The sequence below is a fragment of the Heteronotia binoei genome, chromosome 11, assembly GCF_032191835.1.
Source record: "Heteronotia binoei isolate CCM8104 ecotype False Entrance Well chromosome 11, APGP_CSIRO_Hbin_v1, whole genome shotgun sequence".
In the NCBI taxonomy this organism is placed as follows: Eukaryota; Metazoa; Chordata; class Lepidosauria; order Squamata; family Gekkonidae; genus Heteronotia; species Heteronotia binoei.
The window spans coordinates 74,916,949-74,941,068 of NC_083233.1; the positions used below are offsets into that span (position 1 = coordinate 74,916,949).

The 24,120-nt window shown below is 47.7% G+C and overlaps 1 protein-coding gene across 1 annotated transcript in view; it reads left to right on the forward strand.

Moving 5' to 3' along the window:
• SCARB1 (scavenger receptor class B member 1) overlaps positions 1 to 24,120 on the forward strand; it is a 105,725-nt gene that overhangs the window by 69,366 nt on the left and 12,239 nt on the right. The window contains exons 8-10 of the mRNA XM_060249234.1: positions 8,597 to 8,670; positions 13,799 to 13,850; positions 17,833 to 17,979. Of these exons, the coding sequence (XP_060105217.1) occupies positions 8,597 to 8,670; positions 13,799 to 13,850; positions 17,833 to 17,979 (273 nt within the window). The remainder of the gene's footprint in view (positions 1 to 8,596; positions 8,671 to 13,798; positions 13,851 to 17,832; positions 17,980 to 24,120) is intronic.

Consider the following 24,120-nt stretch of genomic DNA (forward strand, 5'->3'; position numbering starts at 1 on the left):
CTGTGGCAGTGAATTTCATATGTAAATCACCCTTTGGGTGAAGAAATATTTCCTTTGATCCGTTCTAATCCGACTGCTCAGCAATTTCATGGAGTGCCCGTGAGTTCTTGTGTTTTGAGAAAGGGGGGAAAGTACTTCTTCCTCTACTTTCTCTATCCCATGCATAATCTTGTAAATCTCTATCATGTCACCCCTTGGTCAAGGTTTCTCCAAGCTAAAGAGTCCCAAGTGCTTTAACCTTACTTCATAGGGAAAGTGTTCCAATAGTGCTGTTTTCTGCACTGTTTCCCCAGCTGTTCACAGCTCAGAAGCTGCACTGAAAAAGGGACAGTTTATAGATGCTTCTGGCCATGGCAGCTGCTTCCCTGGCTTGTGAATTTTTAGGAGGCGGAATGTAATCCCATGTCCCATGTGGTTTCTTTGAGAGCCTGTTTGGTGTAGTGGTTAAGCGTGTGGACTCTTATCCAGGAGAACCAGTTTTGATACCCCACCCCTCCACATGCAGCTGCTGGAATGGCCTTGGGTCAGCCATAGCTCTGGCGGAGCTGTCCTTGAAAGGGCAGCTTCTGGGAGAGCTCTCTCAGCCCCCACCCGCCTCACAGGGTGTCTGTTGTGGGGGATGGAAGGTAAAGGAGATTGTAAGCCCCTCTGTCCTTGAAAGGGCAGCTTCTGGGAGAGCTCTCTCAGCTCCCACCTGCCTCACAGGGTGTCTGTTGTGGGGGATGGAAGGTAAAGGAGATTGTGAGCCCCTCTGTCCTTGAAAGGGCAGCTTCTGGGAGAGCTCTCTCAGCTCCCACCCGCCTCACAGGGTGTCTGTTGTGGGGAATGGAAGGTAAAGGAGATTGTGAGCCACTCTGAGACTGAGATTCGGAGCCGAGGGTGGGATATAAACCCAATATCATCACATTCTTCTTCTCCCTCACGGGGCTTTTGGGGGTATAGAAAGGAAGGAGGACAGTGCTGTTTGAGCTCTTAGGAGGAAAGAGAAGGTAAATGTGTAACGTGTGCAGGCAGGGTGTTCCATTCCCAAAAGAAGAAAACATTTCCTTGAGCCTCGATGCTCTCGCCTTGGGTTCTCTGAGGGAGAAATTGGCAGCTCCAGTGGGAGCGATGACACGGCAGCTCTCCAGCTTGCCCTTTGAGCGTCTGTGTTCTATTTAGATAATTCTTGGTATTCCCGATAACCTGCGGTGGGTCTTATCAAACCATCTCCCTTGCTTTTTTATTATTCGCGTGTCCTTCCTTTCCTCTGGGAGGGAGCCGGTTGTTTTTACCGCCTGGCTTTCCGTGAGGCGGAAGATTGACTTTGAGGGGCCGTGAAGGGAGGCAGCCGCCTCAGGTGACATCGTTGGATTGATGATTCAAACTAATTTTCTGGTGTGCAAAGATGACTCAGAGGGAATATAAACAAGTGTCTTAATGTTTTGGTGTAGTGGTTAAGTGCGCGGACTCTTATCAGGGAGAACTGGGTTTGATTCCCCACTCCTCCACTTGCAGCTGCTGGAATGGCCTTGGGTCAGCCATAGTTCTGGCAGAGGTTGTCCTTGAAAGGGCAGCTGCTGTGAGGGCCCTCTCAGCCTCACCCACCTCACAGGGTGTCTGTCGTGGCGGAAGAAGATATAGGAGATTGTAAGCCGCTCTTAGTCTCTGATTCAGAGAGAAGGGCGGGGTATAAATAAGATCATAAGAGAAGCCATGTTGGATCAGGCCACTGGCCCATCCAATCCAACACTCTGAGTCACATAAGAACATAAGAGAAGCCATGTTGGATCAGGCCAGTGACCCATTCAGTCCAACACTCTGTATCACATAAGAACATAAGAGAAGCCATGTTGGATCAGGCCAGTGACCCATCCAGTCCAACACTCTGTGTCACATAAGAACATAAGAGAAGCCATGTTGGATCAGGCCAATGACCCATCCAGTCCAACACTCTGTGTCACATAAGAACATAAGAGAAGCCGTGTTGGATCAGGCCAGTGACCCATCCAGTCCAACACTCTGTGTCACATAAGAACATAAGAGAAGCCATGTTGGATCAGGCCAATGGCCCATCCAGTCCAACATTCTGTGTCACATAAGAACATAAGAGAAGCCATGTTGGATCAGGCCAATGACCCATCCAGTCCAACACTCTGTGTCACATAAGAACATAAGAGAAGCCGTGTTGGATCAGGCCAATGGCCCATCCAGTCCAACACTCTGTGTCACATAAGAGAAGCCATGTTGGATCAGGCCAGTGGCCCATCCAGTCCAACACTCTGTGTCACACAGTGGCCAAAAAACCCAAGTGCCATCAGGAGATCCACCAGTGGGGCTGGAAGCCCTCCCACTGTTGCCCCCTCCCAAGCACCAAGAATACAGAGCATCACTGCCCCAGACTGAGAGTTCCAACAATAGGCTGCGGCTAATAGCCACAGATGGACCTCTGCTCCATGTGCTTATCCAATCCCCTCTTGAAGCTGTCTATGCTGGCAGCCGCCAAATCTGCAATCATCATCTTCTTCATGTCACAGCAGCAAAAAGCGATGAGATGAAGTTGTCCTATCCAGAGTTGCACCATGGGTCCTTCTGGTGCCAATGTGGTGGGGCTCTTTGGGGATATTTTAGGAATGCGTCAAGATGTGTTAGTCTGTTAACAGAAGAGAGCAAGAGTCCAGTAGCACCTGAAAGATATTTGTGGCAGGGGAGGAGCGTTTGTGCGTCACTGCTCACTTCTAGCTGTACCTGAAAAAGTGAGCCGTGACTCACGAAAGCTCCTCCCTTGCCACAAATTTTATTAAGTTTTAAGCCCAGGGGTGTCAAACTCATTTGTTATGAGGGCCGGTTTTGACCTAAATGAGACCTTGTCGGTCCGGAGCATGTGTGTCATAAAATGTCATGCCAGGTACCTGAGATATAAACTTTATAAAGGACACAGATAAACACAATTAAAGATTTTTTGTAAACTTAAAATATGGTTAAAAGATTTGCATTCTTGCAGTATTTTATTTAATAGTCTCTGATACCTGACACCTCTTGCCTTGAATTATTGTATCAAAATCTGGAGACCATGTCTGGGCTGCAGCAATCTTGAGTATGCTGTTCAGGTGTGTTTCTGTAAATTGCAAACCTGCTTTTGATTGCCGAAATCTCATGGTCAGTGCTTTGAGCCTAAGACTCAGAGGAAAGCATGCAATGGCTGGGCATTGTGAGCTTTTGTACATAAGTTGTTTCATGTGCTGATTAGACAATGAAGATATTAGAGGCTTTGCTCTGTAGCTCCTGTGTGATTGAGCAAGCCTGACAGAGCAAGCTGTGATACAGAAGGAAGCAAGAGAGAGAAGGAAGCAGATGACAGAGAATTGCTCATAGACCTGATAAGAACCCTCCGATAGGAATCCTCTGAGCCTTTGGGCCACACATTTGACACCCCTGCTTTAAGGTGTTACTGGACTCTTGCTCTTTTCTACGGGTTAGGGACTGTTTCAGAGCCGTGTTGGCCGACATTAGAAGAGCTTGATTCCAGTCCAGGAGCAACTCAAGAGATCAACAATATTTTCACAGTACAAGCTTTGAGAGTCAAAGAGAGCCAGGTTGGTGTAGTGGTTAAGTGTGCAGACTCTTATCTGGGAGAACCGGGTTTGATTCCCCACTCCTCCACTTGCAGTTGCTGGAATGGCCTTGGGTTAGCCATAGCTCTGGCAGGAGTTGTCCTTGAAAGGGCAGCTTCTGGGAGAGCTCTCTCAGCCCCACCCACCTCACAGGGTGTCTGTTGTGGCGGAGGAAGGTAAAGGCGACTGTGAGCCGCTCTGAGATTCGGAGTGGAGGGCGGGATATAAATCCAATTTCTTCTTCTTCCCTTCATCAGATGAAAGGAGCTTTGACTCATATATGGACATATGAAGCTGCCTTATACTGAATCAGACCCTCGGTCCATCAAAGTCAGTCTTGTCTACTCAGACTGGCAGCGGCTCTCCAGGGTCTCAAGCTGAGGTTTTTCACACCTATTTGCCTGGACCCTTTTTCAGTGGAGATGCCGGGGATTGAACCTGGGACCTTCTGCTTCCCAAGCAGATGCTCTACCACTGAGCCACTGTCCCTCCCCAAAAGCTTATACCCCAAAAAACAAAGGAGCAGAGATGCCAGCCTCCAAGTGGGACCTGAGGATCCCCCAGAATTACAGCTCATCTTCAGGCTACAGAGATCAGTTCACTTGGAGAAAGTGGATGCTTTGGAGGGTGGATTCTATGGCACGGCATTGTGCCCCACTGAAGGCCCTGTCCTCCGGAGACTCCATCCCCAAATCTCCAGGATTTCTCCAGCCTGGATCTGGCAACTATATCCCCCCCCCCCCCATCTCCTGCCAGCAGCCGGGAGGAGCCGTGGAAACCTACCTTGGATTCGAATCTGCCAGTTAGGAATGGGAAGTCTTGGGTTCAGACTCCCATGTTGGTCCTAGCTGTTCTTGGAACATAAAGCTGCTGGCAAGAGTGACTGTGAAGGTGAAATGGAGGGTAAGACTAAAAATACACCGGATGGATAAGTATGGCTACCCCAGTGTTTTTCCTCTGAGCTGTGATTTTCCAACACCAACAGCGATTCGTTTAAACATTCAAACGGTTGCTTTTAAATGGAATTGGAATCCATAAGGTGCTTTGGACAAATAGTTGAGAATGCAGTAGGAGTCACTCTTAAAAGATATGGGGGGGGGGGCATCTCTAAGGCCTGATTCCTGCCTGCAGGGGAGGAAAAGAGGTGGCAAAGTAGGTCAGGCTGCGAGCAATTGGCTCTCGCTCTTGTGCCTTTAAAAAAAGCCATGTAAATGGTGGCAGCAGGGAGAAAAATTCTGTGCCTATCTCTTTGCTTTGCCGTAAGGAAATTTTAAAAGGAAGGGTGCCTTCCAAAATGTGATTCAGTGGTGCAGTCCATTCCAGTTCCCTTGTGTGAATGTGCGTGTTTTGTGTGTGTGTGTGTGTGTGTGTGTGAGAGAGAGAGAACCAGGCCTCACCTCTTTCCAGTTTGGCTCGTTCCTGGAACAGCTGGGGAGTGCAGCACAGGGGGCCTCTCTGTCTGGAAGGGACTGGAGAAATGCAAGGCCTTAGTAAGCTTTTAAGCAAATTGGCTGGAGCCCAGAATGCAGGGGCTGGCAGTCCTCAGTCTGACTCCCATGCCAAAGATACGTGAGGATTAAGGGCATCGCCTAGTCTGACATTAAGCAATGCTTTGACGATTAGTGCATTGGTGCGTCTCCTCATGTCACAGAGCGATTCATGGAGTGAGTCAGCTTTTCAGCTGTTCAAAGAATGGGGCTGTTTATTTATGCAAAGTTTTTTTAAGAAAGAAAGAAAGAAAGAAAGTAGTTCCACAGTTCCCCAAATGAGGGGCCAAGACAATGCAGAATATACTGCAATGGAACTTGATTAAACAAAGGCCTGCTGTCAGCCTGAGGAAGAGGCTGGCCGTTGTATCTCTTGTGTAAGCGAAATCGTTCCGTTCCCCGTGACGCAGCAGAGTTAACCTCTCTTAGAGGAGGCTGCTGGATGCATCTCTTTGTGAGACTCTGCTCTGGTGTTCCCTCTGGCGTGCCTGCATAAGTTACAAATGCAGAATGCAACTTGCCTCATCAGGCCAATGGACCATCCAGTCCAACACTCTGTGTCACATAAGAACATAAGAGAAGCCATGTTGGATCAGGCCAATGGCCCATCCAGTCCAACACTCTGTGTCACATAAGAACATAAGAGAAGCCCTGTTGGATCAGGCCAGTGGCCCATCCAGTCCAACACTCTGTGTCACATAAGAACATAAGAGAAGCCATGTTGGATCAGGCCAGTGCCCCTTCCAGTCCAACACTCTGTGACACATAAGAACATAAGAGAAGCCATGTTGGATCAGGCCAGTGGCCCATCCAGTCCAACACTCTGTGTCACATAAGAGAAACTTGGGAAACGGGTATATTGTAGTCATACCACAGACCTCTTGATTCTTTGAGAAGCAGCTCTTGCAGTGAATAAGAGGGCCACTTTTGCAGAGTCTGTAGCCTAGACATCTCTCCTACTGTTATACCCCCCCTCCCCAAAACAGGGGTGTTGTATTGGCTTAGTTGCAGACAGTAACTTTTGAAGCAAATGCAACTTTTCTATCTTTTCAGAAGAGGAAACTTTCCCCCCCTTTTTTCAGCGAGGCTGTAATTTCCACAGTTCTGCAGGGCCTGCAAAATGGCACTCTCCCGCCATGCATTTTCGTGCTGGTAACACCTGTAGCAATGGGACTGGCCCATAAAAATACTACCAATACTACTGGGGAGGGATGTTGGCTCAGTGGTAGAGCATCTGCTTGGTAAGCAGAAGGTCCCAGGTTCAATCCCTGGCATCTCCAACTAAAAAGGGTCCAGGCAAATAGGTGTGGAAAACCTCAGCTTGAGACCCTGGAGAGCTACTAAAGGGGAGGGATGTTGGCTCAGTGGTAGAGCATCTGCTTGGTAAGCAGAAGGTCCCAGGTTCAATCCCTGGCATCTCCAACTGAAAAGGGTCCAGGCAAGTAGGCATGGAAAACCTCAGCTTGAGACCCTGGAGAGCCACTAAAGGGGAGGGACGTTGGCTCAGTGGTAGAGCATCTGCTTGGTAAGCAGAAGGTCCCAGGTTCAATCCCCGGCATCTCCAACTGAAAAGGGTCCAGGCAAAGAAGTGTGAAAAACCTCAGCTTGAGACCCTGGAGAGCTGCTGCCAGTCTGAGTAGACAAGACTGACTTTGATGGACCAAGGTGGGTCTGATTCAGTAGAAGGCAGCTTCATATGTCCATATGTACCGACGGTTCACCTCATCACACTGTGGTGATCCCGGAACCTCTTTAGAACAACTAGCGGCCATTAGAACTTAATTGCTGTCTGAAACCGTGATATTAGCTCTCGTAAACGTTTTAGGAATTGTTTTTACGCTTTATGCTTTTATTGTTGTCTTATCTTATTTGGTCACCTTAATGTGATTGTGTGACCCTAACCTGTGAGACGCCATGAGCCTGCCTTTGGCGGGGAGGGCGGGATAGCAATGAAATAAAATAAAATAAAATATAAATAAATCAATTACTTAAAACGTGCCTCCCACGATAGCAATGACAATCGGAACAGCTCTCTTCCAAAGGTGGATTGGATCTTTTTTTCATCGTTTCGCTATACCAGCAGTTGCTTATCTGGTGCCTTGTTCTGGAATCTGTTTCTTTCCCAGAGTGATCAGGTGCTTTCCTCGAGGCAGGAGGCCCAGAGGAGACACTGTGCTGGGGGAATGTCAGTAATACAGGGACTGCAAAAGTCCTGGGGCTTCCAGCATTTTTGAGACTCTGGACATATTTAGAATTCAGGTAGTGGGCGTAATCACCAAAGGGTAGTGGGCGTAATCACCAAAAGGCTGCCGTAGCTTCAACATATCAAGGAGGAAGATTATGGATACCTAAGGTATGGATTACTGAGAGCCGGTTTGGTGTAGCGGTTAAGTGTGCGGACTCTGATCTGGGAGAACCGGGTTTGATTCCCCACTCCTCCACTTGCAGCTGCTGGAATGGCCTTGGGTCAGCCGTAGCTCTCGCAGGAGTTGTCCTTGAAAGGGCAGATTCTGGGAGAGCTCTCTCAGCCCCACCCACCTCACAGGGTGTCTGTTGTGGGGGGGGGGGGGAGGTAAAGGAGATTGTGAGCCACTCTGAGATTCGGAGTATAGGGCAGGATATAAATCCAGTATCATCTAATAGCGGGGCTGTAGCCAGGATTTCTCGTTTGGTGGGGCCCACAGAAGGATTTGTTGTTTGGGAGGACCGGGGGGGGGGGAGGGGGGCCTTTGCTCTGCACGCTGTGTTAGGGAAGGGGAGGCGGAAAAAGCAAAAAGATCAGCACAGATGGTACTAGGGGTCGCTTTGTAGAAAAATAGGTGGGGGAACTCATCCAGGGATTGTTATATGCAGACTCTTACCTGGGAGAACGGGGTTGGATTCCCCACTCCTCCACTTGCAGCTGCTGGAATGGCCTTGGGTCAGCCATAGCTCTCCTAGGAGTTGACCGTGAAAGGGCAGCTGCTGTAAGAGCTCTCTTAGTCCCATCCACCTCACAGGGTGTCTGTTGTGGGTGGGGAGAAGATGTAGGAGATTGTAAGTCGCTCTGAGTCTCTGATTCAGAGAGAAGGGCGGGGTATCAATCGGCAGTCGTCTTCTTCTGCAGCTGCAACTCCTGTTCAATGGACAAGGTGGGGAGGAGGAGGGGGAACCCTGAGAAAGGTTCAGGAGCTGCGTTCCTGTGAGCTTCTGCTGAATCCGAGGCCTGGATGCTGCTACTTGCTCCTCCAGGCCCCACTGTAGCTATAGGCCTGCCTGGTAGTAACCCTTTAACATTTCAGACAGAAACTCTTTAACAGGGTGCCTCTTAATCTGCACAGCCAATCGGAAGCCCCGCTTACCTAGCTCCACCCACGGTTTGAAAGCTCTCGGAAGGCACCAGGAAAGGGGGTTGGTGGGTGCCGTGGTGGTCGTTTGGACACCATCTTGGGGGGCGCTAGGTCTAGTCTGTAGTGCAGTGGGCACCAGCGGTTTTGTGTTGTTTTTAATTTATATCTTTTTCTGCTCCTAATGCAGATGACAGGAGTGCCCCTCAACGTGTCTGTCAAGTTGCAACTGAGTCTCTTTATAAAGCGAGTCCCCTTCATCTCGTAAGTAGCTGTCTCTTAAGCCCCTCTTCCTCCAACTTTTTGATCACTTGCTTGCAGCTTCAGGGTAGCTCTGTCTGTTGTTTCCTGGTGCACATGCGCACACGCACACATACACACACACACACACACACACACACACACAGACTTTTTCAGCCCAATCAGTCATGGCTTATGGACAGGGTGGATACTTTTGGGACTTCCCTTGTTTAAGTACAGATTAGGCTGTGGCAGGGATTCCCGTTGTGTCCGTCCTTCCTTCCTTGGGATCTCATCTAGGGCCATAGCTTTTTCAGTCCTGGCCCCTGCTACCTGGGAGAACATAAGAACATAAGAGAGGCCATGTTGGGTCAGGCCAATGGCCCATCCAGTCCAACACTCTGTGTCACATAAGAACATAAGAGAGGCCATGTTGGATCAGGCCAATGACCCCTCCAGTCCAACACTCTGTGTCACATAAGAACATAAGAGAAGCCATGTTGGATCAGGCCAATGACCCCTCCAGTCCAACACTCTGTGTCACGTAAGAACATAAGAGAAGCCATGTTGGATCAGGCCAATGACCCCTCCAGTCCAACACTCTGTGTCACATAAGAACATAAGAGAAGCCATGTTGGATCAGGCCAGTGACCCATCCGGTCCAACACTCTGTGTCACATAAGAACATAAGAGAAGCCATGTTGGATCAGGCCAGTGGCCCATCCAGTCCAACACTCTGTGTCACATAAGAACATAAGAGAAGCCATGTTGGATCAGGCCAGTGGCCCATCCAGTCCAACACTCTGTGTCACATAAGAACATAAGAGAAGCCATGTTGGATCAGGCCAATGGCCCATCCAGTCCAACACTCTGTGTCATATAAGAACATAAGAGAAGCCATGTTGGATCAGGGCAATGGCCCATCCAGTCCAACACTCTGTGTCACATAAGAACATAAGAGAAGCCATGTTGGTTCAGGCCAGTGGCCCATCCAGTCCAACACTCTGTGTCACATAAGAACATAAGAGAAGCCATGTTGGATCAAGCCAGTGGCCCATCCAGTCCAACACTCTGTGTCACATAAGAGAAGCCATGTTGGATCAGGCCAGTGGCCCATCCACTCCAACACTCTGTGTCACATAAGAGAAGCCATGTTGGATCAGGCCAGTGGCCCATCCAGCCCAACAGTCTGTATCACACAGTGGCCAAAAAAACAAGGTGTCATCAGGAGGTCCATTAGTGGGGCCAGGACACTAGAAGTTTTCCCACTGTGCCCCCCCCCCCCCCCCAGCACCAAGAATACAGAGCATCACTGCCCCAGACAGAGAGTTCCAACAATACCCTGTGGCTAATAGCCACTGCTGGACCTCTGCTCTGTTTGTTTATCCAATCCCCTCTTGAAGCTGTCTATGCTTGCAGCCGCTGCCACCTCCTGTGGCAGTGAATTCCACATGTTAATCACCCTTTGGGTGAAGAAGGACTTCCTTTTATCTGTTCTAACCTGACTGCTCAGCAATTTCATTGAATGCCCACGAGTTCTCGTATTGTGAGAAAGGAAGAAAAATACTTCTTTCTCTACCTTCTCTATCCCATGCATAATCTTGTAAACCTCTATCATGTCACCCCTCCCCGGAACTCTCTGCTGGACAACACCTGGGCTCTGCGGGATCTTTTGCATTTCCTCAGTGCCCGTAAGGCGGAGTAAGGTTTTCATCCAAGGACAGCAACAGTTGGCACCTACCCCCCCAGAAGTTTCTCTCCCCCCCTCCCTCCCCCCAGTATGCTGTGACAGTCTGGTGAGAATGAGTGGAAATTAGCTGGATGCCGTCATGGTTGGAATTCTTACTTTGTATTGTTTTAAAATTAACTAATGTTTTAGGTGAGCTAGTTTGGTGTAGTGGTTAAGTGTGCGGACTCTTATCTGGGAGAACCGGGTTTGATTCCCCACTCTTCCACTTGCACCTGCTAGCATGGCCTTGGGTCAGCCATAGCTCTGGCAGAGGTTGTCCTTGAAAGGGCAGCTGCTGTGAGAGCCCTCTCAGCCCCACCCACCTCACAGGGTGTCTGTTGTGGGGGAGGAAGGGAAAGGAGATTGTGAGCCGCTCTGAGACTCTTTGGAGTGGAGGGCGGGATATAAATCCAATATCTTCATCTACCTCACAGGGTGTCTGTTGTGGGGGAGGAAGGGAAAGGAGATTGTGAGCCGCTCTGAGACTCTTTGGAGTGGAGGGCGGGATATAAATCCAATATCTTCATCTACCTCACAGGGTGTCTGTTGTGGGGGAGGAAGGGAAAGGAGATTGTGAGCTGCTCTGAGACTCTTCACAGTGGAGGGCGGGATATAAATCCAATATCTTCTTCTTCATCATCTTCTAATGTTGTTTGCCTTTTACCTGATGTACATCACTCAGAGCCCAGCCTTGGCCAGGATGGGGCAGTTTATCAGATGATGATGATGGGCTGTGGCTCAATAATAGAGCATCTGCTCAGCATGCAGAAGGTCCCCTGGTTCATCTCCAGTTAGAAAGGATTAGGTAGGAGGTGACATGAAAGACCCCTGCCTGAGACCCCGGAGAGCTTCTGCCAGTCTAAGGAAACAAATATTGACCTTGATAGAGGAGGGTGTGGAATTGTTTTCTGTGGCCCCAGAAGGCAGGACCAGGACCAGTGGGTTGAAATGAAATCAAAAGAGTTTCCAGCTCAACATTAGGAGGAACTTCCTGACAGTTAGAGCGGTTCCTCAGTGGAACAGGCTTCCTCGGGAGGTGGTGGGCTCTCCTTCCTTGGAGGTTTTAAACAGAGGCTAGATGGCCATCTGACAGCAATGCAGATCCTGTGAATTTAGGGGGAGGTATTTGTGGGTTTCCTGCATTGTGCATTGTGACCCTGAATGTCCCTTCCAACTCTATGATTCTATGATGGACCAAGGACCTGATTTGGAATAAGACAGCTTAATATGTGTTCAGGTGTCAATGGTAGAGCATCTGCTTGGGATGCAGAAGGTCCCAGGTTCGATCCCTGGCATCTCTAGTTAAAAGGACCAGGCAGTAGGTGATTTGAAACATCTTCGCCTGAGACCCTAGTGAGCCGCTGCCAGTCTGAGTAGACAATGTTGACCTTGATGGACGGATGGTCTGATTCAGTATAAAGAAGCTCCACCCGCTCATATTGGGGAAGAGCCCATGGATCAGCATCTGCTCGGCGTACGGAATGTCCCAGGTTCAATCCCCGGCCTCTCCAGTTGAAAAGAACCAGGTATTAGATGATGAGATGAACCTCTGCCGAAGACCCTAGAGAGGTGCTGTCAGTCTGAGTAGATGATGTTGACATTGGTGGGCAGATACAGTTACCAGGCAGCTTTGTGTTTGTGCATGTCTGTATTCAATCTTCACATACTGGCAGAGAGTCTGGGAAGGGCAGGATCGCTGCTGCCAGGGGTGGAATTCTAGCAGGAGCTCCTTTGCATATTAGGCCACACATCCCTGATGTAGCCAATCCTCCGGGAGCTTACAAAAAAAAGCCTTGTAAGCAATGTTCCCTCTAAGCTGCGGAGTCTTGTGAGCAAAAATTCTACTTTGTGAGCTACTGGCATTAAAGTTGTGAGCTACTGCATAAATTAGTGTGCTCTGGGGTCATCCTTCCTGCGTTAAGACAAAAATGTGTGAACTGGAGGCTAAAAATCTGTGAGCTAGCTCACACTAACTCAGCTTAGAGGGAACACTACTTATAAGCTCTTGGAGGGATGGGCTAAATCAGGGGTGTGTGGCCTAATATGCAAAGGAGCTCCTGCTAGAATTCTACCCCTGCATGGCATCTTTTCATTCTGAAGGCCCTGTTTCCGGTTTCTGCCTTTCTCGTGCAACACTGCCGTTCATTAGAAGGGAGTTTAGGGGTCACTGCTGTAATGTTAAGAGGTGGCAGAGAAGGAAGAAGAAGACTGCAGATTTATACCCTGCCCTTCTCTCTGAATCAGAGACTCAGCAGCTTGCAATCTCCTATATCATCTTCCCCCACAACAGACACCCCGTGAGGTGGGAGGGCTGAGAGAGCTCTCCCAGAAGCTGCCCTTTCAAGGACAACTCTTGGGAGAGCTCTGGCTGACCCAATGCCATTCCAGCAGCTGCAAGTGGAGGAGTGGGGAATCAAACCTGGTTCTCCCAGATAACTTAACCACTTAACCACTACGCCAAACTGACTCTCTATAGGAACAATCTGTAGGTTTTTGTGAGCCTGGAAGCGGGTAGCTTCATCAGCAACAGATCTGGCCTGACATAACTCCGTTGGCTTGTGTCTAGGTTCCTTGCAAAGTGGAGTGCATTGATCCCATGAAGCTGTCTAGTCCTGAATCAGTTCCTTGCTTTATCAAAGTCAGTTTTGTCTTAAGTTTGTCTGGCAACAGCTCTCCAGGGTCTTTTATATCCCCCAATTACCAGATCCTTTTAGCTGGAGAAGACAGGGATTGAACCAGGGACTTTTTTCAGAGGCAAAACTCTTGGGCCTACAACTGAGCCATGGCTTTCAAGTATTTGCTGTAACTGGCTTGTGCACACACCACAGCGTTGCCAAACAACAGGAAGAAACGTGGAGTGCGGTGTGAACATCATCTTGGTATCTTAGAGCATGAAAGCCCAAGTCCACAACAAAAAAAGTGATGCAAGTCAATAGAGCTTTTATTACTTGGGGGCATAAATGCTGGGTGGAGATGCCATTATTCATACTTTGCACTAAACTTAAAAAAAAAAAATCTGGGCCATAAAAACTGTTTCTGTATCAGGGCTTTTTTTAAAAGCAGGAACACACAGGATCAGTTCCAGCTGGCTAGGCATAAGGGGGTGTGGCCTAATAAGCAAATGAGTTCCCGCTGGGCTTTTTCTGCCTAAAAAGAAAAAAAGGGGATCCCTGATCTGTATTGGTTTTGATTCCAGTTTGCTGAGTTACTGCAGTTGCATGGTATGCTCACAAGCGCTTAAGGGAAAACATTTTTTTTTTTAAAAATTAACAGTTTATTTTCTGTGAGGGAACGGAAAGTTGTCAGTTTGGCTGTAATTAAAGGCCTCCTGCACTTAACATGTTGTTGAGCTTTGAATCAGAAAGGACTACCAACCTGATCATTTGAATAATTTGACATTCATTTTGTCACTTTATTTTTCAGTCAAACAGGGCGCATTAAACAGGTTGTGCTGCCTTTGCTTTGGTTTGAAGAGGTAAGTGTAAGTATGGAAGCAGCTGAATGTTCAAAGCCAGCTGGAGCTTCAGAGAATTTCAGTGATTGTTTGTGTATGGCAACTAGCCTTGCCCTGAGCTTTAGTGTCAAATAGTTTTCTGAGCCACATTTTGTAACTTTAGTCATTTTAACAAGGAGAGAAAAAGTATTTGCTCATGGTTACAGTGTTATCAATGTTGTAATGAGCTTATTGTTAGAAACTTTTACTCAACACTTGTCTGAGACTGACAATGTTAAAAGGGTCAAACTAACCATGAAATGATCAAAAATACAAATTTTTATTTATGGTGTACGTAATGGCAAAGGTTAAAATATTTTTTTAAAAGTCCAAAGACCAGACTACATAGAACATCAACATGACCTTTACATAAGCTACAATAGTTTTACATACAGAGTTGATGATTTTGCATACACAGTTGACAAATGTGTCAAATAATCAATATGCCTTCCTCAGTGGTCAATAATACTAATATAATGAAACACAAATTCAAAAGTTAATATATGTAAATTGAAGCTTTCTGAAATTGTACCAAAAAAAAAAGGAAAAAGGCCAAATTGTTATAATAAATATAAGTAAATACCTATTGGAAAAAACTGAGAAGTTCTCTAAGAATAAAAACCATTTCTACCTCGTATGTTGGCCGGTTGCTGAAAATATATGAAGTAGATCATGGATAACTCCTCATGGTGACTGTACACGCACAACAAAAAAATCTCCAATGATACATAGATTATTGTATCAGATAGAATTTATGAGTATATAAGTAAGCAAATAAACATTTTAATCTAAAAATATTTGAATTTGCAAACCCTCTTGGTATGAAATTTCCTAAGTGTCTGGAAGTGCGTGTCATCAACCAAGAGTTGCAGTAAAGTGGCAGAACAATTAAGTTATATGCTAGAGCAGGGGTGTCAAACGTGCAGTTCGGGGGGAGCAACTGGCTGCCATCTGCTTCCTTCTCCCTCTCTGTTCCTTCCTTCTGCATCACAGCTTGCTTTGCCAGGCTCTCTCAATTGCACAGCAGAGGTACTGAGCCAAGCCTCTCTTCTTTCTCTTGACTGAGGCTCCTCCCCCCCCCGCCAGTCTCCAGGGGAAGGAAAGAAAGAGCCAGAGCTTCCTTTGCCCAGTTCCTTGGTTCCCATGGAAGAAATACAAAGAAAGCACCTTTAAGACCAATGAGTGCTAATGTTTTAAGTTTAAAAAAATACATATTTGTATTGGTGTTCTGGTAAAAATGTTCTGCTACCTAATCTTTTATAAGTACACACATGGCCTGGCCCGACGTGGCTCGGCCCAACCCGACATGACCTGGCCCAATAAGGTCTCATTTATGTCAGATTTGGCCCTCATGAGTTTGGCACCCCTGCGCTAGAGCTGAAGGATGATGCCATCTAACCCATGCACCCAAGAAGATTAAGAGCCATAAATCAAACTTGTGTGTGCAAGATAGTTTTGCTGTAGGCAGGAAACTTTCCTGCTATTTTCCGCACATTTAGAATGGAGCAAAAACTTCTGTTTTCTGCAGCTGAGTTTGCCATTGGTTGAGCTGCTATGATGTAAGGGAATGTTCAGAAGTTCTAATCCAAAGCTGGGCAAAAGTTTCAGGGATGCAAATTTTTTTTTGACAAGCTTCTGTGAAAAACTAGATGGGGAAGAAAAATAAATTCCAGAGCACAAAGGGAAGCTGTGTCCTATTGCCTGAAATGATGTTGGTATAGGGATTTTGGAAGCTATTGGGCAGAGACTCTCCCTGTGCCATAGCCTTGTTGCAAAGCACATTTCTACATATTGTTAGACCCAATTAACTTTTCCCGCCTTTTGCAGGAGGCAGGAGTGGAATTCTAGCAGGGGCTCCTTTGCATATTAGGCCACACACCCCTGATGTAGTCAATCCTCCAAGAGCTTACAAAAAAGAGTCTTGTAAGCTCCTGGAGGATTGGCTACATCAAGGGGTATGTGGCCTAATATGCAAAGGAGCTCCTAGAATTCCACCCCTGGCGGGAGGTAGTAGAATTCTAGAAATGAGTCAGTATAGGGCAGTGGTAGCCAACTTATAGCAGCCCCCTTATAGGTTTTCAGGGTGAGAGATGAACAGAGGTGGTTTGCCATCGCCTGCCTCTGTAGCAACCCCAGAGTTTCTTGGTGGTCTCCTATCCAAATACTAACTAGGGCTGACCGTGGTTAGCTGCTGAGATCGGACAAGATCAGGCTAGCCTGGGCCATCCAGGCCATGCCAACAAGAGGTCAAATTCCATCTGACGTGTAACTCTGTACAGCCTCATCTACTTTGCAAGGTGGTTGTGCAGGTGAAGTAGAGAAGATCTCCTGTAAGTCCCTTGGGAAACTTATAAGACAAAATGCCTCTGAGTAGGCAGAGGCTGTTTTCTTGACCACATCTAGCCCTGCAATGTTAGAACACAAGAGAAGCCATGTTGGATCAGGCCTGGTGGTGCATCCAGTCCAACACTCTGTGTGACACAGTGGCCAAAACCCAGGTGCCGTCAGAAGGTCCACCAGTGGGGCCAGAAGCCCTCCCCCTGTTGCCCCCCAAGTTCCAAGAAGACAGAGCATCACTGCCCCAGACAGAGTGCTCCATCTATACCTTATGGCTAATAGCCACTGATGGACCTCTGTGCCTTAGGTTTATCCTGTCACTTCTTGAAGCTGTCTATGCTTGTAGCCGCCGCCACTTCCTGTGGCAGTGCCCTTTACTCGTTGGGTGAAAAAGTACTTCCTTTTATCTGTTCTAAGCCTACTGTTCCTTAATTTCATTGAATGCCCAGGAGTATTGTGAGAAAGGGAGAAAAGTACTTCTAGGACTACGGAGGATGTACTTCAAAGCAGAATCAGAGCCAGTTTGGTGTAGTGGTTAAGTGTGCGGACTCTTATCTGGGAGAACCGGGTTTGATTCCCCACTCCTCCACTTACAGCTGCTGGAAAGGCCTTGGTTCAGCCATTGCTATCACAGGAGTTATCCTTAAAAGGGCAGCTGCTGTGAGAGTCCTCTCAGCCCCACCCACCTCATAGGGTGTCTGTTGTGGGGGGAGTAGGAGATTGTGAGCTGCTCTGAGTCTCTGATTCAGAGAGAAGGGTGGGGTATAAATCTGCATCCTCCTCCTCCTCCTCTGTTGTCTTAAATCCAGTTGACTGGGGGAGATTAATAAGCTCACTGGCAGGCCTGCTTGTAAATTGCATCCTAGCCTTGGGATGACATGACCCCTTCCTCCAGCTTGAATTCTCCTCTCTGTTCTACCACGGTGGGAGAAAAGGCTTCATGGTACAGCCCTATCGGATCAGATTGCAGAAGCTAAGCAGGGTTGGCGTTGGATGGAAGACCACTAAGGAAGGCTCGGCAGAGGCCGGCAACGGCAAACCACGTCTGCTTCGTGCTTCCTTTGAAAGCCCCTCGCTGGGGTTGCCGTTAAGTTAGTTGTGACTTGGCAGCGCTTCCATACTTACGTTCTGCCACGGCTTCATATCCCACTTGCATAGATGATAGACGTGATAGATGTTGGGAAGGGAGGGTAATTCTTGGGGGGAGGCCCCCCCCCCCCCCCGCATCCAAGGTCCCATGTTGATTTGCACCTGGGTAGAGCCCCGTGGCGCAGAGTGGTAAAGCTGCAGCACTGCAGTCCAAGCTCTGCTCACGACCTGAGTCCGATCCCAGCGGAAGCTGGGTTCGGGTAGTTGGCTCGAGGTTGACTCAGCCTTCCATCCTTCCGAGGTCGGTCAAATGAGTCCCCAGCTTGCTGGGGGGAAAGCGTAGGTGACTGGAGAAGGCAATGGCAAACCACCCCGTAAAAAGTCTGCCCCGAAAACATCGTGATGTGACATCACCCCAGAGTCGGAAACGACTGGTGCTTGCACAGGAGATTACCTTTGCTTTTCGACCACAAACGTGACCATTTCAGGAAAGGGAAACAATATCTTTTTTTCCTGTTTTTTTTTTCTTTTTGAACAGCGTGGAGTGATCCAGGATGACCTCTTAAATGAATTCTATCCGATCATGGTGTTGATACCGACCGTTCTGGGATATGCACAGTACTGCTTCATCGGTCTCGGGGGGCTCCTGCTAATCGCTTCGGTTTCCCTGTGGCTCAGGAGCAAGGTAAGAACAAGCCGATCACCCAGCCTCCGAAATCTTGATAGCTTTAAAATGCCATCCCAAGCGGAGGCACCGTTGAAGCCAGCAGGCTTAGAACAGCTGGCTTCTGCTTAGCATGGCACCGCTTGTCCTGTGACTTGATTTCCTCGATCGCCCAATCTGATTGAAAATTGGAACGTTGCTTTAAATGGTCGTCTAGATCAGGAGTGTCAAACTCAATTGTTATGAGGATCGAATCTGACATGAATGAGACCTTCATGCCGAGAGCCGTATCAGGTTGGGCCGGGCCAGGTGTGTACCTATTTATGATTAGGTAGCAAAGATATAAACTTTAGAAAGGACACAGACAAACACGAAGTTTTTTTAATAGTACTCATTCTCAAAGGTGCCTTCTTTGTATTTTTCCCATGGGGCCCAGGGAACTGGGCAAAGGAAGCTCTGGTTCTTTCCTTCCTTACCCAGGGGACCAGGAGGGGGAGGAGCCTCAGCCAATAGAAGGAAGAGAGGCTTGGCTCAGTAGCTCTGCTGTGCCTTTCAAAGCAAGCTCTCCCTCTCCCCTTCTTCCCTAAGGGAGAAGCCTCAGCCAATGGAGAATACAGAGGTTTTGCTTTGTAGCTCCTGTGCCATTGAGTAAGCCTGGCTGACAAAGTGATGCAGAAGGAAGCAAGAGAAAGGGAGAAGGAAGCAGATGACAGTCAATTGCTCAGGGGCCTGATAGGAGCCCTTCGGGGGCCTGATTTGGCCCTTGGGCTGCATGTTTGACACCCCTGGTCTAGATCTTGCTTTGATTCACGTCTGCTTGAGCTGGAAAGTTTATAATATAATGGTGAGATATTGGAGGGCTAAATTACTTGATCAGCAGAACCAGGGGCATGTGAGCATATCAAGTTGCACTCGTCTTATGTTGGCCCTGTGTATTAATGACTTGCAGAACATCTTGCCACTGACAGTTTTGCTCAGCTCTTGCAATCCGATGGCCAAGGCTTCCTTGCTTGAGGCAAACGATATAATGTTGACTCTTCCTCCTTTTGTGCCGCCTTCAACTTTTCCTAGCATTATTGTCTTTTCCAGCGACTCTTCTCTTCTCTTAAGGTAACCCAAGGCTTTTTTTTTTTGTAGCAGGAACTCCTTTGCATATTAGGCCACCCCCCACCCCCCGATGCAGCCAATCCTCCTCCAGTTTACAGTAGGCCCTGTAAGAAGAGCCCTGTAAGCTCTTGGAGGATTGGTTGCATCGAGGGGGTTTGGCCCAATATGCAAAGGAGTTCCTGCTACAAAAAAAGCCCTGGTGTAACCAAAGTATGATAGGCTCAGTTTGGTCGTTTCAGCTGCTGGAAGAGTTCAGGCTTAATGTGATCAAGAGCCCTGGAGTAATGTGTCTTAATTCCCAACTTCTAGTTTCTGTTTAGAAACGAAATCTTACCGATGCCAGTGAGCAGGAATAGCTAGATTAATGCAGTTTTTCTAACTTGGGGAGGGATGGACTTCCTCCTCTACAAGGAAGAAGAAGAAGAAGAAGAAGAAGAAGAAGAAGAAGAAGAAGAAGAAGATATTGGATTTATATCCCGCCCTCCACTCCGAAGAGTCTCAGAGCAGCTCACAATCTCCTTTACCTTCCTCCCCCACAACAGACAGCCTGTGAGGTAGATGAAGATATTCGATTTATATCCCACCCTCCACTCCAAAGAGTCTCAGAGCGGCTCACAATCTCCTTTATCTTCCTCCCCCACAACAGACACCCTGTGAGGTAGATGAAGATATTGGATTTATATCCTGCCCTCCACTCCGAAGAGTCTCAGAGCGGCTCACAATCTCCTTTCCCTTCCTCCCCCACAACAGACACCCTGTGAGGTAGATGAAGATATCGGATTTATATCCCACCCTCCACCCCGAAGAGTCTCAGAGCGGCTCACAATCTCCTTTCCCTTCCTCCCCCACAACAGACAGCCTGTGAGGTAGATGAAGATACTGGATTTATATCCCGCCCTCCACTCCGAAGAGTCTCAGAGTGCCTCACAATCTCCTTCCCCTTCCTCCACCACAACAGACACCCTGTGAGGTAGATGAAGATATTGGATTTATATCCTGCCCTTCACTCCAAAGAGTCTCAGAGCGGCTCACAATCTCCTTTACCTTCCTCCCCCACAACAGACACCCTGTGAGGTGGGTGGGGCTGGAGAGGGCTCTCACAGCAGCTGCCCTTTCAAGGACAACCTCTGCCAGAGCTATGGCTGACCCAAGGCCATTCCAGCAGGTGCAAGTGGAGGAGTGGGGAATCAAACCCGGTTCTCCCAGATAAGAGTCCGCTCACTTAACCACTACACCAAACTGGCTGGGAAGGGAAGGAAAAGGAACGGTCCCCTGTGCAAACACCAGTCATTTCTGACTCTGGGGTGATGTTGCTTTCACAACATTTTCGCAGCAGACTTTTTATGGGGTGGTTTGCCATTGCCTTCCCCGGTCATCTACACTTTCCCCCCAGCAAGCTGGGTACAAATTTGACCGACCTCGGAAGGATGGAAGGCTGAGTCAACCTCAAGCCAGCTACCTGAAAACCCAGCTTCCACCCGGGATCCAACTCAGGTTGTGAGCAGAGCTTAGGACTGCAGTACTGCAGCTTTAACACTCTGTGCCACGGGGCTCTTTCCTCTACAAGGAGGGAGTCCTTAAAAGGCATTGGAGGGGGGGGGGAAGGAACATTGAGACATTCACTTTCTCCCCCTGCAGTTCCAGATGTTCTCACCGGTGATCCCCATATTCTGTGATTCTGCCAATCTTTTAGTTTCTGGATGCAGAACAGGGTCTTTAATTAGAACATGGTGTCCATGGATGCCATGGCACCTATCCTGGTGGGGGTTCCCCACTGCCAGGTCTCACCTCCCTACCACCAATCAACTGGCCAGTGGGGGAAATTTAGCCCTCCCCCCCCAAAAGGGAGGAACACTCGATGTTTTAGCGACATACCTACATGACCTCAGGAATGGAGGCAGATTTTAATGGTAGATTGCATATTTTTGTCAGGGGAATCCACAAGTTCACATTTGAGTTCTTTCTGAACTCTTGGATGCGTGCCACCTGGGCCTGGTGATTTCTTACGCCGCTTTTTGATTTGTCCATCAATTGTAGGACCTCCTCACTCATCACCTCAATCTGACTCAGATCTTTTAACCCACCCCTCCCTGAAATCTGCTGTTCCAGAGTGGGCAAGCACCTCTCAGCTTTTGCATTTGAAGACAGAGGCAAAAAATGCATTCAGCTTCACTGCTTTTCCCTATCATCTGTTAAGTAATTGTTTTACCCTTTGGTCATCCAAGGTTGTGCCACTGCCTCCCTGGCTAGTTTTCTGCCACTAATATATATTCCAATAAATTTTTATTGTTGGTCTTTATGTTTTTTGCAGTATGTTCCTCATAGTCCCTTTTTGCCTGTCTGATCACTTACTTACCGTACATTTTATTTGCCACTGGTGTGATCTCCTTTGTTTACCTCACTCACAGTAGCCTTCCACCACTTAAAGGAATCCTTCTTACTTTACTGCTTCCATTACTTTGTTCGTTAACCATGCAGGCCTTTTAAAATACTTATTTGTACTTTTCCTAACCTGTGATATACATTTTTTTCTGAGCTTCTAGGATTGTAATTTTAAATAGTCTCCAAGCTTCCTGAAGGGATTTGGACCCTCCTTCCTTTTCCTTTCCATTTCTTCACAAACCCCATTTGAGAGAGCATGCCCCTTCTAGACTTAAATGTGGTTGTGATGGGTTTTGAGGGCAACTTCCTATTTACATAAATGTTGAACTTAATAGCATTATGGTCGTATTTACATCTCTCACAAGGTCTTGAGCATTATTTAGGACCAAGTCCAGGATCGCTTCTGCCCTGGTAGCTTCTCTGACCATCTGCTCAGTCATTGAGAGTATCTGGAAACCTAATCTCTTTCTCCTGACCTGAACAGATATTGACCCCATCAACGTGTGGGCAGTTAAAATCACCTATTATGACACAGTTATTTCATCTAGTTGTTTTCCTTAGTTCTGTTGCTGTTTTTAAATCATCCTCTAACACCTTTGATCTGATGGGCGATAATGAACTCCCAGACTTAAACTTCCTTTCGGAAGCGCTGTTTCCACCCAGAGCATTTCTGTAAGTGAATCTGTTTCTCTTACCTGCTCAAGTCTTACTGGACTGTATACCCTCTGTGACCTACAGAGACACCTCTCCCTCCTTTCGATACAATTAATATCCAGGAATTACTGGATATAAGTTTTCCTCATCCAACCAAGTTTCTGAAATGCCAGCAATATCTATGTTCTCCTCTAAGCGCTCCAGCTCCCCCATTTTACCTCAGACTCTTCTAGCATTTGTATTTAAACATGGATAACGCCTCAGACACATTAGGCCTGCAACCTTCCTATTGTGGCCTCTAGACCTTGCCAGGCAGTCAGTATTGTTTGTCACCCTCTAAGTGGCCAGTCCTAATCCATTTCCCTGTAGAACAGTAACAGCCTACCCCCTTTCATCTCTTTTGAGGTGAGCCCATCTCAAACCAGAGACATTTCATCTCCTCTAGGCTTTTCCCCAAGGTTTAGTTTAAAAACTGCTCTGCCACCTTTTTAAAGTGCCATGTGAGTGTGTCACTGAATTGTTGGATGAAACTGCCTGCCTGTTCCTGGTACGCTCCCCCCCACCCCCCATTGGCTGCCAGGAGGACGTGGCACCCCCATTTCAGAAAGTAGGGGGGGTAGGTGTAAGCTCTTGTAAAGGACGGGTAGCCCAGTTAGATGCCTGAGAAAGAAGATAGATCCTGACAGACAACAGCTTAATCAATATACTTCATGTGTGTTCAGAAAAATGTTGTTAAACAATATATTTAATTTAAAAGAGATCCTGTTAAGCACAACCTCTGCCCGAGATGTTAAAAATGTTACTATTAGAGTTATGACTCCCTAATATTTCATAGTTAGCTCTTCCTCCTATGGCAGCCATTTTGTGACTGAGCCCCTCACCCCAAGTTAAAATTCCAGAGGTGTCGCAAGTTCAAAAAGTTTCGAGGCCCCTGAATTAGAGACTGAAGGAGGTAATTTTTTTTTAAAGTTAGTGTCCAGTGGCACTTTTAAGACCAACAAAGTTTTGTGCAGGCTGTGGGATTTCGAGCGCAAGCACGCTTCATTGGACAATTCAGACCAACATGTCTGCCCACCATAGACTCAACGCGGACTCAACAATTGTGTTTGGATCCCCAGTTCTCCTTTTGAAGCCTGAGGAGTTGTTTGTTTCATTTTTTTAAATAACCTTTTTGTGTAGACCCTAGGGATACAGCCATCAGCTGAAGTTTCAGCAAGCATTGAAATCCCTTGTGAGTGGGAATGAAAGGCAAGGAAAGCAGCGTTGCGGCAGGTTTTTCCCAACAACTCCCACAGCATGAGGCTGATGCGTATCATCCCATGGACAGGGTGGAGACATTTGAGAGGAGCAGGGCATTGCGACACCGGGGGAATCCTCCTGGGCAACAAACGCTTTGTGATAAGGCTACATTCAACAGTGTTTGAGTGTGGGAAAGGGCACCAACCTGGGGTGGCTTTGCTCAGTGTTGCCAAACATCCAAACATTTATGCTTTATCTTGGGGGGGGGGGGGAAACAGCAGTGCTGGAGGCGAAATGGGGCTTTCTTGCCCATTCTTTCTGTGGTGTGCCCATGAATTAATGTCCTCCGAAGTGTCCTGCCATTAACAGCCTTAGAACCATAGAATCATAGAACCATAGAGTTGGAAGGGATCCCCAGGGTTATTTAATCCAACCCCCTGCACAATGCAAGAAACTCACAAACACCTCCCCCTAAATTCACAGGATCTTCATTGCTGTCACATGGCCATCTAGCCTCTGTTTAAAAACCTCCAAGGAAGGAGAACCCACCACCTCCCGAGGAAGCCTGTTCCGCTGAGGAAACGCTCTAACTGTCAGGAAGTTCTTCCTCATGTTGAGCCAGAAACTCTTTTGATTTAATTTCAACCCATTGGTTCTGGACCTGCCTTCTGGGGCCACAGAAAAAAATTCCACACCATCCTCTGTATGACAGCCCTTCAAGTCCTTGAAGACGGTGATCATAACACCTCTCAGCCGTCTCCTCTCCAGGCTAAACGTCCC